The sequence below is a fragment of the Zonotrichia leucophrys genome, chromosome 3 (genome assembly GCF_028769735.1).
Source record: "Zonotrichia leucophrys gambelii isolate GWCS_2022_RI chromosome 3, RI_Zleu_2.0, whole genome shotgun sequence".
Lineage (NCBI taxonomy): Eukaryota > Metazoa > Chordata > Aves > Passeriformes > Passerellidae > Zonotrichia > Zonotrichia leucophrys.
The window spans coordinates 70,219,864-70,236,340 of NC_088172.1; the positions used below are offsets into that span (position 1 = coordinate 70,219,864).

Sequence of the window (16,477 nt, forward strand, 5' to 3'; positions counted from 1 at the left end):
TGTTTGGGCATCTTTCATCCACCCTGTTACTAAGCACAGGACAGAAAGCACAGGACTCCTACGAAGACCTACTGAGTGCAAATTGTCACACTGCCATATGCAACATTCTTATAACGCAGTGCTCTGAAACACCACAAGCTTTAGGTAAAAGTTGAAGCCCAGAGGTGCCACAGAGGGATCTGCACAATTGCCCTAAACTTATTTCCACTTTATAATTGCAGCAACTCCTACAGTAACCGACAAAATGCACAGAGGTGTGAACTACAGCAGTGATGCTATCTCTCTGGTTTAGACTCTTCCCTACCTTTTTTCCCTTTTTTTCTTAACTAGTGGTACCCCAACTTTCTAACTAATCGATCCTAAACTCTTTTCTCTTCTGATTTCTGGTTGTAATTCAGAGATATTATGTAAAGAAGTTGCAAGTTAAAAAAATAAATAAATTATTTCATTACTTTAGTAGAATTCAGATACTCTTGATATCACAAACTTGTGCTTGGGGATGCAAAGGGAGAAAAGAAAATCTTTAAGTGCCCTTAAGACTATAATACATCTGCATTCACTTCTGAATTTATCCTAATGTTTATATTTTGCCTTTTGATATTAAACATTCCATTACAACAAGGAAAAGCAATTTTAAAAAGTAGATCTGACAGCAAGAGCTCCAGCACCAGATATAAGTATGACTTTTTCTGCTCCTAAAATACTGAAACACCTCTGTCACACCACTAAAAACAGTGAAGTGACGCCCTGCTCCTGTGACTGGCCTAGTTACGTGACCATGATACTGAAGGCACTTGAGAGGTTTCTTCTGGAAAGAGGTAAAATCTGCAACACTGCAGGGAAAAACTTTGAACAGGAGCCCAGCTCAAACCTAATTGTATGATAAAAAAATACACAGCTCCTGAACTGGGTTCTCAGCTATTGCAAATAAACATGGCTACTGACTTCATTACAATCTGCCTTAGTTTTGAACTAATGTTACCAAGAGATCTTTAAAAAACAAAAGTAATGCACCCCCCACTTGGGAATGGGATCATAAAAACTGCTATTTAACCAGAAAATTTAACCAAATTACTGCCCAAATAAGCAAGCTTTGTGGTGCTATTTCATTCTGGAGCTAATGGAGGCTACACTGTCAACTATGGAACATCCTGATACTGAAATTTGGGGAGCAAGTTCAGATCATAAAGGACAAGGCTGCAATATGTTATAGAGATACTTTTGAGTGAGCATCATGATCAGCAAGAAATCCAGAATGAACATGCACTAGATAATTTCACTGTACTACTTCTGTGTTCCTCCACTTTAAACTCAGGGCTTTAAAACAACTCAAGAAGAAAAGCTGGATGTACATATTCAAGTACACAGCTTAAAGATGTGTGTACAAAAATTCAACCAAGAGACATCCAGTATGTCCCCAGGTATTTCATTCATCTCTCATTGTGGGTCCCAATGGGATGGGAGTCTCATTGGCCCTGTATCACATCTTCCCAAACTCATGTGATAAGCCAACTATCTTCGGATGTGTCCTACACCTGTTGTGTAGGTGCCTGACATGATCACCATCTGACCAACAGCTTCCAATAAAACTCTTATTGTTACAACTCTTAAAATAACAGGATGGATGAAATAGTATATTCAATAGTATATTCAAATATACTATCCAAAAAATTCAATGTATGCTGTGGCACAGAAAATGGCCTAAAGCTGTGCTTACTCAATATAGAAAGGGTATAGCAAAAATTATGGTAGTTGCAAAATGATTGACAGGAGGATTCTTACTAACAGGCATGATGCTTAGTCAATCCTTGCTAACTCTGCTTCTAATATTCTCAATGTCTGAGATGATTCAGACACTATTTTGAGGTGAAAGGAGACACTGCTAAGGAGTCATCTTTGTCACTCCTACACTAATCAAAGGTGGCAAATTTATTGACTTTATTGGACATCTCCCTGATGTACTGAGTATATCACAACAGTTAGGCTTAGACTCATACTAACAAAAACAAAAACCCCCACCAGTTGCTGTTTATCAGGAATTAATGCCTTACAAATGGTCAGACCTTTGAGAATGATACTAACGCATACAAAAAAGCCATTCCAGACACTTTTTTGGATTTCTAGCGTATTGATATTTATTTTCCTCAGAAATAAAATAACTAGAAAAAGCTGGCTTTGAAAGGGTAATAAGTTTGCACCCTTGCTTAAAACAAGCATGCTGCAGTATAAAAACTTTATAGGTATCAATTTAAGCAGTCCTGAATAACTTCTTAGTTGCCATCATCAAAGTAGGAATACTGACATCAAGTGCATGGTGTCAGATGAAAACCACCCTTCCTACATTCCCAGGGTTTTTAAGGCTTACCCTTCTGTATAGTGTTTCATGTGCCTGAGCATGTGTAATACCAATAAGTATTAGTTAATGCTGCTGAAACATACCCATTTTCAATAGAACAAGAATTCAAGAGAAGGACAGGTAAAAATGAAGAACAAGCATCTTTACTGCTACAGGATCCTTCCAGACTATATTCTTCCCTTCAGGTGCCAGCTGAGCAGCCCTACCCACCTTTAAGGACAACAGGATTAATGAGTAATTTCACCATAATGAGACTGGGCTGTCATTGCTCATGCACTATTACAATCTGAAGACATCAGTGAACTGATTTCTCTGCTCTGACACCTATTGTCCTATTAGGCTATTTCCAAAAAGCAGACTGGACTCTCACATGGAGTAAGAGCCAGTAGCAAAAGGCAGAGAAAAGAGCTCCTCCTAGACATCTGACTACTTGATTGTCATCAGACAACACAGCAACACCTTCTGAGAAACACTGGCCATGCCTGTGTTATGCAAAGGCTCTGAAGACCACAGAAGTAGTAAAGCTGACACTGGCCAGGGACATCAGCACCCTTACAATTTCTGGCATCTGAATAATGGATATTTAAGCTGATGTGCTAGCTTCAGCTGGGGTAGAGTTAATTTCCTTCACAGTGTCTGGTATGGGGTTGTGGTTTGGGTTTGTGCTGACCACAGTGTTGACAATGTAGAGATAGTTATTGCTGAGCAGAGCTCACACAGAGCCAAGGCCTTTTCTTCTTTGCACACTTCCACATAGGCAAAGAGGCTGGGGATGCACAGGAAACTGAGAGGAGACACAGCCAGGACTGGTGACCCCAAATGACCAGAGGGATATTCTGGACCATATAACATCATGCTCAGTGCAAAAAGCTGGGGAGAAGGAGGAAGGGAGGGACATTCGGGATGATGGTATTTGTCTTCCTAAGTCACTGTCACAAAATGTGATGAAGTCCTGCTCTCTTGGGAGGGACTGAACACCTGTCTGCCCGTGGGAAGCAGTGAATTAATTCCTAGTTTTACATTGCTTGCATGCATGGCTTTCTGCTTTCTCTATTGAAGTCCTTCATCTCAGCCCAAGAGTTTTCCAGCTTTTACCCTCCCGATTCTCTCCCCAGTCCCACTGATGAGGAAGTGAGTGGCTGTGTGATTTACTGGTTGCTGGCTGGGGTTAAACTGCAACAGCTGAGATTCATTCCTATTTAACCTTTTGTGCCTTCTTGAGCCACACAAGTTAGGAGTGCTGTTCTCTGAGGTTTCCTGGTCTGACAGCCAAGACAGGCTGGCCCAGCAGGCCAGTAAGGACATCCAAAAGCCAACTTGCCCTACAGGTGCATCTCATCACCCAGTCACAACCAGGCTCTTCACTGAGCTAGCTTGGTATGGTTTGGTGAGCCGGGTGAACCCCCAAACTTAGACCCAAATAGTCTATGAACACTGATCCACTGCATCCCACCATACAAGAAGACATCCCCAATAACAAAATTAGGTTTAAAATAGAAAAAGAAAAGCCACAGAAACCGTAGTCATTACAAAAATTTCCAAACATCAAGAGACTGTTCTCTGATTACTGTAGCGTTACCACAGTGTTCATTTTGGTGTAAAAACATCTACAAGAATAAAATAAGAACACACTCTTTAAAATGGATATTCATTAGCATACAAATAGCAGGTCATAATCCAGGCATTCATGGAAGAGTTAAAAAACATGAAAAACAGGCTATGATTTTCTGGCACTGGCTACATCACAAGAAATTGGAAAGTTTTCTAGGGAGTTGACCTTGCGGTGGTGACACAATGTGAGAAGGGGATGGATATTGTTCAGAGTTTGAGTCATAAATTAGGTCATCGGAGACCAGTGAAAAGCTAGAGACTCAAATCCTGGAATTCTGAGAGAGGAAAGGAGAAAAGTCACTGCTAGTGAATAGGAAGGATAAAGGTTACTCTGCAGAGAATGTACAGTTGGAAATTCATTTTAAAAAACCACAACTTCACCACCCGTGGTGGTTCTTATAACCAAAATAGATGTATAAATTGTTGCACAAGTTGTGCAAACCTAAAACACAATCAAAGCTGGTCATGTCCAGTTCTAAGCAACTTAACCATGCACAAAATTCCCCTGAGCTGTGTACATCCTCATTGAGAAGCTTCACATCACAATGTTGTACCCAACCCTGTGCACTGAAATGCATACAAGAATGAAAAAAAATCCCTTTTCCCCCTTGTCACAAAAGGCTTTCTGTGTCACTCTGGTTAGACAGAAGATGTTCTAGCACCTACATTCATAGTAACTAACATAACAGTCTGAATTTAATGCATTCAAACAATAAATAAGAGGTACAACGGACACATTCACTGCAGAAAGGCAGCATTACAGCTTATGTTATGAAGCTGGTCTCCCCTGTTTACCTATGCCAGCAGTTTCCAAAGCAGGGTGTGCTCATCCCACACAGTGTGCCAGAAAATGCACTGGGATGCAGGAAGAAACTATGTTTTGTGCCATTAATAAATAAAAGGAATTCTCAAAAGAGTTCACTTAGTCTTTTTCTCATCCATTTTTACTTCCTATTTTGTCTGTGGTTTAAAATGGACAAATAGATGATATACACAATAGTAGGTGTATATAATTTTAAAATAAATACATACTGGAGAGAGTGTTCAAAAATATTTTACTGACGGGAATGTACAATCATTTGGGGACCACTGCCATATACATCCTATGGACAGAGGCAGTCCTTCTAAGGGAGAATTCAAAGAACTCATTTCTAAATTATGAGATGAACAGCTGCTAAAAGTTCCCCTAAACTTGAAATACCTGAGTAATATCAAAAAATTTGATTTAATCTTAACATCTTTAAATTAAACTGAAAATACAACCAAAATAAGAAATCAACAAATTGTTTGGATGAATAAAATATAGATGAGTGTCATGGTTTGACAGAAGATGGAATTCTGGAACTGTGATCAAAACAATGAAGTTTTTGGTTTCATACTGACCCTGTTGTAGCAGTGGATTTGGCAAAAAACACCTCCGAGAATACACAGGGTTAAAGCAAGGCACTGCCTGGCATTCCTCTTTTGGACATCGGTCGGGCGAAAGAGTCCAGATCTCTTCCCCCGCCCATACAGCTGCTGCTGGGCGGGGAGAGGCGGCATGCGGTAGGCCAGAGGGTCCCGGACAGAGGTGGGGTTGAGGGGCTTTCAAGGATGAAGGGTGCGGAGCCCACAAGGAGACATGAGACATCGGCTGGCCAGCCCCCCCCCCCCCCCCCCCCCCCTCCGGGAGGGAGAGCGGCCGGCCGCAGCAGCAGCACGTGTGGGAGTATCATCTCGTCCCAGGACAGACAGAGACTGAAAACTTTTAACCCTTTCTTGCATGATTGGGGCCTTGCAAAAATGCTAATCCTCCTCGAAGCTGAATAAGAAGGGAGATGAGAGATGAGATGAGACAAGGACTTTGGCCCGAAGATTGTGGAGATGATTGGATGGGGAGAGATGATTTGGAGTGGCCTTTTGGCTGGACTTTTTCTTGTAGCCATGGACTCAGTTGTTCCTGTGACACAGACTGCATTTAGGGGGAGGCAGTGCCTCAAAACCAGGAGGGTTCATTCGTGAGGACCCCCCGGCCCCAGGGGGTTGGAAAAATATGGGGGGGACAGATGTCCCAAAAGCAGAGACTGTGCCTTTTTGGAGTGAGACAAGGCATCCTTGAAAGACAACCCTAAAAGCAGCTCTGGCCATGTCTCGGTGGTGAGAGCACTGGGCATGGAAGGAACATGTCACAAGCGGCAAAAGGACTTTTTTTTTCCCCGGGCGGTGCCGAAGTGACAAGGAAGCATCCGAGGTTTCAGTGTGTTTCCAGGAGAAGCCTATGGAACAAGAAGGACTCCTTTCCTCTTCATGAACTGATGTTTGAGTATACTAACGTGTGGGGCCAAGGCTGGGCAGTTGGTGTTTTTGAGAGAATGTATTGGATTGGGAAAGTCAGGGAGTGGGGAGGAGGAAAAGTGGTTTTTGTAAGGTTTTCAATTTTTTTTTCTTTTCCTTATAGTCTTTCCCTATTTTTCCTGTAGTTTTAGGTAATAAAGTGTTCTTTATGTTTAAGTTGGAGCCTGTTTTGCTTATTCCTGGTCACATCTCACAGCAGACACCAGGGTGAGGCATTTTCATGGGGGGCACTGGCTCTGTGCCAGGCTCAAACCATGACAATGAGAAATACTCTGTTTGGGTTCTTAAAACTCAATCCTCTTCTTGTGCAATCAGAAAATATCCAATTTTCTTTCTTTTCATTGACTAGCATGCCCCAAGACTTTGTAAGAGATTACTGGGCAAAAAAATAAAAGTTTGCATCTCCCATAGACTTCAGCTTGATTCACATTCACAAATCCCTGGTTGAAAGTTCATGGTCCACCTTCTTCACAGGTTTTTATGGCTACACAGAAAACTCACTGAATTCAAGTGCGTACGTAATGAAAATAAAGCTCACGTTCCAAAAGAAAAATCCAGGAATCCCAGTGCCTCTACAAAACAGGACTCTCAATTACAGAGATACTCAAATCTAAGGCGGAATTACAGGTGGAATGGATAGATGAGCAGTACACAGGCACAGAGATGAGAATTATCTGGAGCAGAATAACAAACCAGAACAAGCAGTAGAAGGGCTGAATGGGGAAAGACTGTGATCAACAGAGCAGTGAGAGCTGCTTGCTTCCTTCTGACTGTGCTAAGCCCACAAGGACACATTAAATACAAACTCTTTTGCTAAGAAACCTATTAATGATAAATGCCTATTTTAACAAGTAGAGAAAATTTTCAGACTCTTTCTCCTGTACTTGCATCATTTAGAGGCAATTTCTTTTTTAAGCCAAAGTTGGCATATACTTGATCTTCAGTGAGGTGTGTGCAAAGACATTTAGTTTAGCAATAACACAGTTATAGCTGTACTAGGGAGTGTGTCTATATGAATATGAAACAATGTAATCATTCAAATAAATTCACTCAGTTCTCTTTTTACAGTACTTCAAGTCAGATGTACATAAAATAATATCTATAAATTAAAACCATATACAGTAAAATAAAACATTATGCATTTTAACTTTGTGTTCTGTTTTGCTTTAACTTTGAGAGAAACATACTCCACATGTTTTTGAATGGCTGCAGGTGTGGATTTTGTACCATTTCCATTTGTGGTTTTTCCTATGACTGCACATCCAAAACTGTGTTCTCTGTAATAGACAGTTTGGGGAGTACTCTGAGAGCAGATGGACATCATGGTGATGGTCTGAAGTCTTTAAGGTGAGCAAGGGAGCAGAAACAAATTGCTAACAGACCTGTATGAGTTCAACCTCATTAAAATCATATGACTGAACAATCTCTTTTCTTTCAATTAGCATCTGGCCTCCACTGGAATCTGAGGTAAAGATGTCAATTTTTGAATAATTATTTTAAGATTATGAAGAAAGACCTCACAGATGCTGTAAGTTCTATGGCAGAAACCAGAACTATTTCTTGATGACAAGTTCTGATAAATAAATGGGGGAAAGAAATAATTCTTTTTGAACAGATGTGGATATCAAAACCAACAAAATCATTAAAATACAATTTTTCTTAGTAACCTGAGCACTGGAGGCCTATAATTGAAAATGCATTAAAACCCTGAGCTTTGCTCAGCCTATAGGATGGTACACTTACATTATAGGATAGAATTGTAGTGCACCAGTACCTCAGATTAGAAAAGCCTATACTATATTGCTTGGACTGTAAGCAAACTAATTCATTCAGCTGTGAGCTCAGATTTATTTGTAGAACAAAGGGAGACTGGAAGAAAAAATGTATTTTGAATTCGTGGTCATAATTGGTTCCTCCCAAATAATTCTGCAGTGGGTCTTCAGTCTAGGAAATACCTTTTTTCTACTATCTTCCATAAGGCATAGAATAATTTATAATAATAATAATCCCACCATTGTCATTATTTTAGCTACTCAGTTCACTGTCTGAGGAAAAATTCTTGGCCTTCATTTTGCTACAGCTATTACAATCTTGCTGCAAGAACACTTCCAGCATAGTCATCATTTGTACAAACTGAATTTCAAATTACCAGATAAAGCAGTGGATAAATCCTAATGTCCTTTTCATATTTTTTTTCCTGAGACACATGCACTGGCAGATTAACAAACTTCTTTGACTGCTGTTGAATAAAGTTATAAAAGTTATTCTTTTAGCCAAGTTGTCCAAGAATTCAGAAGTTTTCATGTGCATATTAAAGGAAATAGTATTTCATCCGGCAGTAAAAAAAGCATAAACCAACAAAGCCTGATGAGGCACAAATTTTAATTACTGCAAGAACAGAAGAAACAAAGCTTTTACTAAATAAGGCTACAAGGTAGCTACCAGAGACAGTAAAAGGACAAAACTGATAATACTAAAGGAATAATAAAGTTCTTGCATCACAACTTCTTCATATTTGCAAGTTCAAGCACAAAACTCAAGAATATTTCAAAGTAACACTTCATTCTTGTGTGAAGAATATTTACTAAAGAGAATATTTACTTTAGAAAAACCCTGAATTACACCATATGCTCTTCTTGAGCTATGTAGTTATTCCAGAAATAAGTTTCTCTTCAATTAGGTTGTCTGATGCAACACATAAAGTTGAAAATAAAAGAATTTTTTAAAATTGAAATAAAATCACTTCTCACTTATGTTAACAAAAGAAATTTTAAAAATCTCTGCGTGACACGTTTGCAATTATTTTAAATCCTCCACATGTTTATCTGCTATGTCTCAGATGAAGCCACAGGAACAGTGTTCTGCTGGGGCAGAGTTACATAGGTCAGACATGATGAGCTACCTACACAGGCTGACATCACTCCCCAAATAGCAAACATCACTTCAAAACAGAGAAGAAAGTGTCTCTTCTAACATGTTCCCGTTCTAGCAACTCTTACTAAACTCAGCAAAACCAAAGAGCAAAAGGTGATGGGTAAAAAACTTAACAGTGTGTACCTCACAAACTGCCAGAAGAGACTGTGACGGTAAATTCCAATAAATCAACACTTCCACAAGATGTTGGTCTTTCATATGCCTTTACATGTCATCAAATTAGCTTTCCAATACTATTTAAAACATTCCTTTGCCCAAAAAGATTCTAGAAAATCCTGCTCAAATATCAGTCTTACAGTTCCTCTTCAGTGTAGCAGGACATGTGCAATATGTATCGTAAGGAACAAAGAATTGACAATTTTAATACCAAATGGTGGCAAGAAAATACCAATCAATCAGTTCTCTTGGACTTTCTGTCATGTGTAAAGTACAGATAAAGGCAGTTGGCTGGCTTGCCAAAGGGGTGCCTTGCTTGCATGCAATTGCAATTTTTAAGCAACACTACTCTTCAATAATGCCTGAAGTGCTTGAAGAAAAAGCAATGCTAACTCGTACAACACTAACAGTAATTCATGATCACATAGGTCTGAACAAAATTCAGGAATTCTGTCAACATTCTGTAAAATAACTGCTTTAAATTTTAAAGTCTAAATAATTATGCTTACAAAACTCTTTCCAAGACAGGAAATTCTGCTATCTTGCAGCCTAGACAGAAAATAATAATTACATAGTGGGTCTTCTTACTAAATTTTCTTTGAATAACCTATTGTTTTAAAATATATTGGTCAAAATTTCTTTCAGTGCTTTCAACAGAAGACTAAATAAAATTTGAGCAAAATGCTTCTGCTGCTTCTTGGAAGTTTCAGTATACATAATTTGAAACTTCTGGACAATCTCCATTATCTAAAAACATTTACACAGAGTCAACACAGTAAAGATGGAAAATTTTTTGATAGAAAATTATAATAGGAAAAGTGCCACAATTCAAGAGGCAACATAATTTGAGCATTATTGTAATAGAGTATGGAATATCCAGGTCACTGTGATCCATGCTGAAAGTTTCAGAATTTTTATTAAATATGAAGGACCAGACACATTTTTACTTAAGACACCACGCTCACCTGGAGAAGGCTTCAAGGTGACCTCATAGCAACCTTCCAGCATCTAAAGGGGCCACAAGAGAGCTGGAGAGGGACGTTTTTACATGGGCACGGACAGGGCAAGGGGGAGTGGCTTTAAATTGAAAGAGGGTAGATTTAGATGAGACACGGGAAGAAATTTTTTACTGTGAGGGTGGTGAGGCCCTGGACAGGTAGCCCAGAGAAGCTGTGGATGCCCCATCCCTGGAAATGTTCAAGGCCGAGTTGGATGGGGCTTTGGGCAACCTGGTCTAGTGGAAGGTGTCCCTGCCCTTGGCTGGGGTTGGAACTTCAAGATTTTAAAGGTCCCTTCCAACCCAAACCCTTCTATAATTCTGTGATTCTGTCTCCTTATTTGACACAGATACTGCCAAGTGCTCAGACACAAAATTTTTACAGAAAGATATGCACTTTCAGTGGCAAGCATGCAACTTTGACTTCTCATTTATACTGGTTTGAATGAATAACTTCAAATGAGATGCAGGGCTGCAAACAAACAGTGAATATGAACCTAAGTAACCTAAGTATTAAATGACTACTTTCTTTACTAAGTTCTGTCATTCCTTCATTCATGTTCAATGAATGAAGCACAGATCCTTTGGGAAAAAATAGAATGTAAACCTATAATTAAATAAATATACACAATGGGGGGCAGGGGGGAAGGCATGAAAATATGAAATTGGGCATTTACTAATTCCTTATTGCTTCATTTTACAGTTACAAATTAGTCATTGTCCTCCCACTCCTTACAGGAAGAGAAGTCATTTCAAAATTGGAACGTGGAATAATTTTGAGTAGAAACAGGACACCTCACTGAGTAACTTCAACACTGAGAGAGACAGAAAACTCATGTGCTACTCTATTCCCCTCCTTGCCTGTGCACACATATCAACTCTGCTTTACAAGCCTCAGTAGATATGTCAGGACTGAAATACCATACAAACTGCACATGGATCAATCCAACAGAATAATAACATCCATCTATTCAGCAGAAGTTTCCACTCAGATTAAATGCTTTCATTCTCCAAGCCAATGAAATACTGGAGGTTGGTTAGTTTAATTGTAACATATCCCATTCACAAAACGAAACTGCAAAAAACCCCAACATTTCTCTGAAGCAGGCTGGCAAACAAAGAGGTCATTCCTTTTAAATTCCAAGCTTTCATCACCTTAAATTGCTGTGCTAGGAGCTATTCTTCATCACAGCCAAAAATCTCAACTACCTGAAAAGCAGCAATCCCCTCAGTCCATCCCTTGTTGTGGGTTTTTGTTTTTAATGGCTTATCCATATTGTATAAAATTTTCAGGAAACAGGACTTGTTCCTTGCCTGGGCTCTCCACTACCAAACTTCAGCTGAACTGACAAACTGAGCACATTTTAAGAATCTGAAATAATCCATGACAAAGCTCGAGTAGCTGTAGTACAGGTATTGCAACTTATTCCCTCTGAAAATGCCATGCTTACAAAGTTCAGCAGAAAGTTGAAAAGAAACAAATTTTACTCAGGCTCATTATTAGAAATAATTTATTATTAAGAACAAAGTAAACTGATGTCTAACTACTCTGTCATCTGAGAACCTTAACTCAGCCTTGTGTACTAGAATGCTGCTCCTGCTACAGAAATGTATTTTAAATTTTTACAAAGAGAGCATGTGACTATTTTCTCTGGTTTTAGGAAGAAGAAATATTTTTTAAAAAGCAAGCTGAAAAAGTGCTCTTTACTGCTTTAAATATGTATTTCCTGACATGACATTCTGCTTCATGGTTGCATTTTTAAATACCAAGTCATCTAAATAAGAATTTTCACACATTTTGGATTAACAGTAAGTAAAGAAGTTTAGAACAGGGACTTCAAAGCAAAGTAATCGATTTTGAACAAGTTAAACATAATTCAGCTGCTAAAAATATGACAAAAGTTAATGATCTTGGAAGACACAAATTACTTCTGCTTTATGTGTCAGGAGATATCAGGACAAGCCTAAGCTAGTGAGAGGCACTAGTTAGAGAACAGATATGAAAAAGTATTTCAGTAGTATGTATTTTAAAATCTGACTCAAAAGCTTCTAAAAACTGTGACTGGTGAAAGAATTCAATCTACGGGTATAGGATTCCTCTTCTCTAGTTATTAAGAAGTTCATGCAGCATTTTTATTTTTATTTGGAGAGCCTCTAAGTGCTAGTTCAGACCTTCTTATTCTTCTGTGAAAATGCCAATACCTAGAGCTGTACTAAACAGTTCTTGTCTTTTAAATGTATTAGGGAAGCTAGCTAACAGGCAAGCTAAAAATCCTTATCCATGTGTAGCAACTTGCTTTTATACATTTTTCAACAGAAGACTCCCTTATCTTTCCATCGAGTACTACAATAGGCTGCTTTTGTTGGATGTTTCTAGCAGCCCATTGTAGCAGCACCAGAGCTGCGTGGCCTGGGGCCAGGAAGGAAGGTGGGGAACACGTCTTCACAGGTCAATTTCCACTCTCCAACTTTTCAAGTATTTGAGAGAAGGTCATGTTACAGCACAGATTTACATAGCAGACAAATTACATGACTGCCTGTTCTCAGCATTTCATAATTTCAATAGAAAAATTAGGTCAAATGAAAAGGAGGAAGAATAACCCTATCCTTTCATGCTAGTCAGAAAATTAAACAAAAAACTTATTTAGCTGGGGTTCTTGCCAAAACCTTGGTAAAATTCTGCACTGGCAGTAAACACAAATTAAAAGTATAAGATTTACTATTCCTTTTGCAAAATACTTTTTCTTTTTTTGTGCATCCAAACAACCACAAACCAACCCCAAAATTTGCTCTATTCTTGTTTTAAAACACTGGTTTTACTATTAGTCCAAAACACATGCATTTTTACAAATATGCATACTACGGAGGAACGAGTTAGTAACTTCAAGGGCATTCTCCCACAGCCTGACAGTCTAGCAGGAGTGTTAAAAGAGGGAACTGCTCTTTGTATCATCTGTCCAGAAGAAAAGAATAATAATTTCAAATGGCTTTCCCCCCCCACCCTCAGAGCATGAAATACACTGCACTTGAAAACGGCAATATTGGCCAGCCCCAGCACTGCCTGAACTCTATGTTTATTCTAGACAGAGACTAAAATTACAGTGTTCATATTTGGCATTCTTTGACTAGAAATTCACAATTTTTTTTTTTCAGAAAACAACACTATATTTTCAGGGTAACAAAATTACTTTCCAAGAGCAGCTCAGGGTATCTTAATGTGAAATGACAAATTTGAAGTGTTTAGGTATTTATGTTAAGTGTTTAGGTATGTATGTTAAGATATACAGATATATCTTAACTTACAAGGTAAATAATTGCACACAAATACTATTTAGTATACAGTTAAAATATGCCAATCATTATCCTAGGTAGCTTTCAGGATTTGTTTCAACAGAGTCAGAGTTGTAGGGTTTAGTCTGGCATTCTGTTGATACTCTTACTGAGCAAGCAGAAAGAATAAAAATTAACAAAGAAATTACTGGCTTCAATAACTTTAATTAGGGTTAACATTATTTCAGTTTCTAAAAATGCCAAATATGAAACCCGACTTACTGTCAGCAGTAAGAAAAGCTTTAAGCTACTGTATATTTAAGAAGGGCTGTAGTTTTAAGGAACTGCTGAACAAATTTTTGAAGACAGAGTCACTGTTAGCTGCTCACTAGGTTTTATGTGCATTTGATACATATTAAACACGTAAAAAAGAGGAAACACACCTTACGTGTAATCTGTCATTTTCCCTATTTACTAACACAAACTCTGAGGGAGGAATTTTACCGAAAGCTTCAGCTTAGCATGTTGCATCCCTGCAGCTGAAAATTCAGATGAAAAACATGGGAGCTTTTTTTCTCAGACACAAAAGGAACTTTTGGGAACATTTCCGAAGGACACCAGAAAGCTTGTCTAGCATACAATGGTTCCTACTCAGCAGAGCCCTCCAAACAAAGAGCAACAGATGCACAAGTGGTATTAATAACAGAACATCTCCTCCCTCTGTTAGTCAAGAGAGGACAGCTAAGGACAGACAGAGTTTCAGGGTACTTACCTACTCGGAAGTTGGTGGCTGTCAGAGTGTCAGCAGCATGGCCGTTTTCACTGATCAGGGTGGTTGTATTTCCCTTCTCACAGTTGTTCTGACAGTTGCCCTTGGTACAAGTCACTTTACAGATGCTGGGTGTAAAGACCACCTTGATGCGACCAGTGTGATTTCCCACTGTCAGCGGAGGCAGAGAAAAAAAGAAAAATAAACAGATCACTTTGGTATCCATTGATTTCCTTCAAAAAGTTTTTGGGAAAAAAAAAAGGCTCAGGGGGGGAAGGCGACAGGTCTACAGGAGGAGGGCAGTCTGCAGTGCTCTCTCATAGATCTCCAGTGGTGTCTCTGAAACAGGAGTAGGAAGCTTAGCAAACAGAACTCCGGGATCTGCTCCAAAACCACATTTAAAGTCAAGTCACTGGAGTGGGATTAGTAATCACAATGCTGCACTTTATTCACAGGCAGACAAAGAGCAATACCAAGGGCATGACAGCTTAAATAGCCGACCCTGACAGGCAGATGTAATGTAAAGAGCTGGCTCTGCACCTCGAGGTGAATAAACTCTTGTGTACTCCTACATACTTTTCCTGTTTCGGCACTTATTAAGTCACTATTTGTAGCTCAACCCCTGGAAACGTTTTAGGCATGCGGCATGTCTGAAAACATCTGTCTCAAATCTCCTGGCACCCCAGCCCGAAGTGGTCAAACCTTGTGACGCAGCCGCCTGGACCCATTTTTTCTTCACAGTTTTTTGGCACTGTTTTTCCACAAGAATTTGCATATTATAGACTGAGCTCTACTGTCAGCCTTTGTCTTAGTAATGAATAGCTCAGAGAAAAGAGTGAGAAGTATCAGTACTTTAAAGTACTGAGATCAAAGATAAAAAATGGCTAGATTCTCCTTTTTTATATACTTCCCTATAGTCATTTTAAAAAACTTGAATGTAATAAAGGCTGCACAAGCACTAATTTGTTATTAAGCTAGTTATAAGAATTTCCTGTTACAGAATTATATGTAAAACCAGATGTATTTGATCCTACATCTAACAGCTGAAGACAAAAAGCTGTATTAAAACTACTTATTAGGAAAAATGGTGAAAAGAACAGATTCAATTTGCAATTATCTAAAAAGAAAACATTTTGTCCTCTGCATACTACTAATAAATTCAGCAAGTTCTTGAAAACATATCATAGCATCTTTGTGGAAACTATTAATAAGTACTTTCATATCAAACCTAAGAATGCCAAGATATGATGCACAGAAAGAGAAGAATCTCCTTCTTCCTGATGTCATAGAAATAAAAATGTGTCTGGATAGCTGCCTAACCTAGTTCATGAAATACTTTCCAGACAAACACTTTTTTGAAAATATTAAGACAAATCTTACAAATCTTCCTATTTCGAAAGAATATAAAACCTCCTTATTTCTGGCTCTTCATAAACAAATAAATTTAAGCAATTGTGCTGATTGTTTTGTCTACAGTAAAGGCATTGCTCTATTTGAACAGCAGCTGTATTACAGATGCTCCCACCTTATTCTCCATAAACAATGCTTGGAAAAGGAAGAGCCCTGACAGATACAAGAATAAAATACTTCGAGCAAAGGCTAATATTGTGATTTAGAAGATGTCTTGGATTCTAAGATGCCACACATTTCTTACAAAAATGAATACACCTTAAACAGATATAAGGGATCTATGAACTGCTGAGGGTAGAAATTTGAAACTTTGGTTTTTAAAAGCATAGCTTCAAAAGCAAGATTGCCATCTTTGTATTTTACTTGCACAGTTTTATATATATATATTTCCCTAGAAAACAGTCCATTTTATGTATTATATTTTCAGACATTTTAGCAATACTTTTCCTTTAGGATGTGATCTAATTAAAAAAACAGGGATAGTTGAGTCAGAAAAGTCAGTCCTGCCTACACTGTAGAAACCAGTGTTGGGGGACCCAGAAAAGATTTCTGGCTTAGCTGAAAAAAAATAAAATAACTCAGCTTTGTCAGTGCTGGAAGGGCAGAAAATGCAGAGCTCAATAAGAGATGGACACAAAGC

General features: G+C 38.6%; 1 protein-coding gene across 9 annotated transcripts in view; it reads right to left on the reverse strand.

The window, feature by feature from the left end:
* The window catches only part of LTBP1 (latent transforming growth factor beta binding protein 1), a 188,988-nt gene that overhangs the window by 108,915 nt on the left and 63,596 nt on the right, over positions 1-16,477 (reverse strand). For 7 of the 9 annotated variants that reach the window (XM_064708730.1, XM_064708727.1, XM_064708729.1 and 4 more), the window contains one exon: positions 14,431-14,598. In XM_064708730.1, coding sequence (XP_064564800.1) covers positions 14,431-14,598 — 168 coding nt within the window. Of the gene's footprint in view, positions 1-14,430; positions 14,896-16,477 lie in introns of those variants that run through there. The other 2 variants (XM_064708733.1, XM_064708734.1) reach the window with 2 other exon arrangements.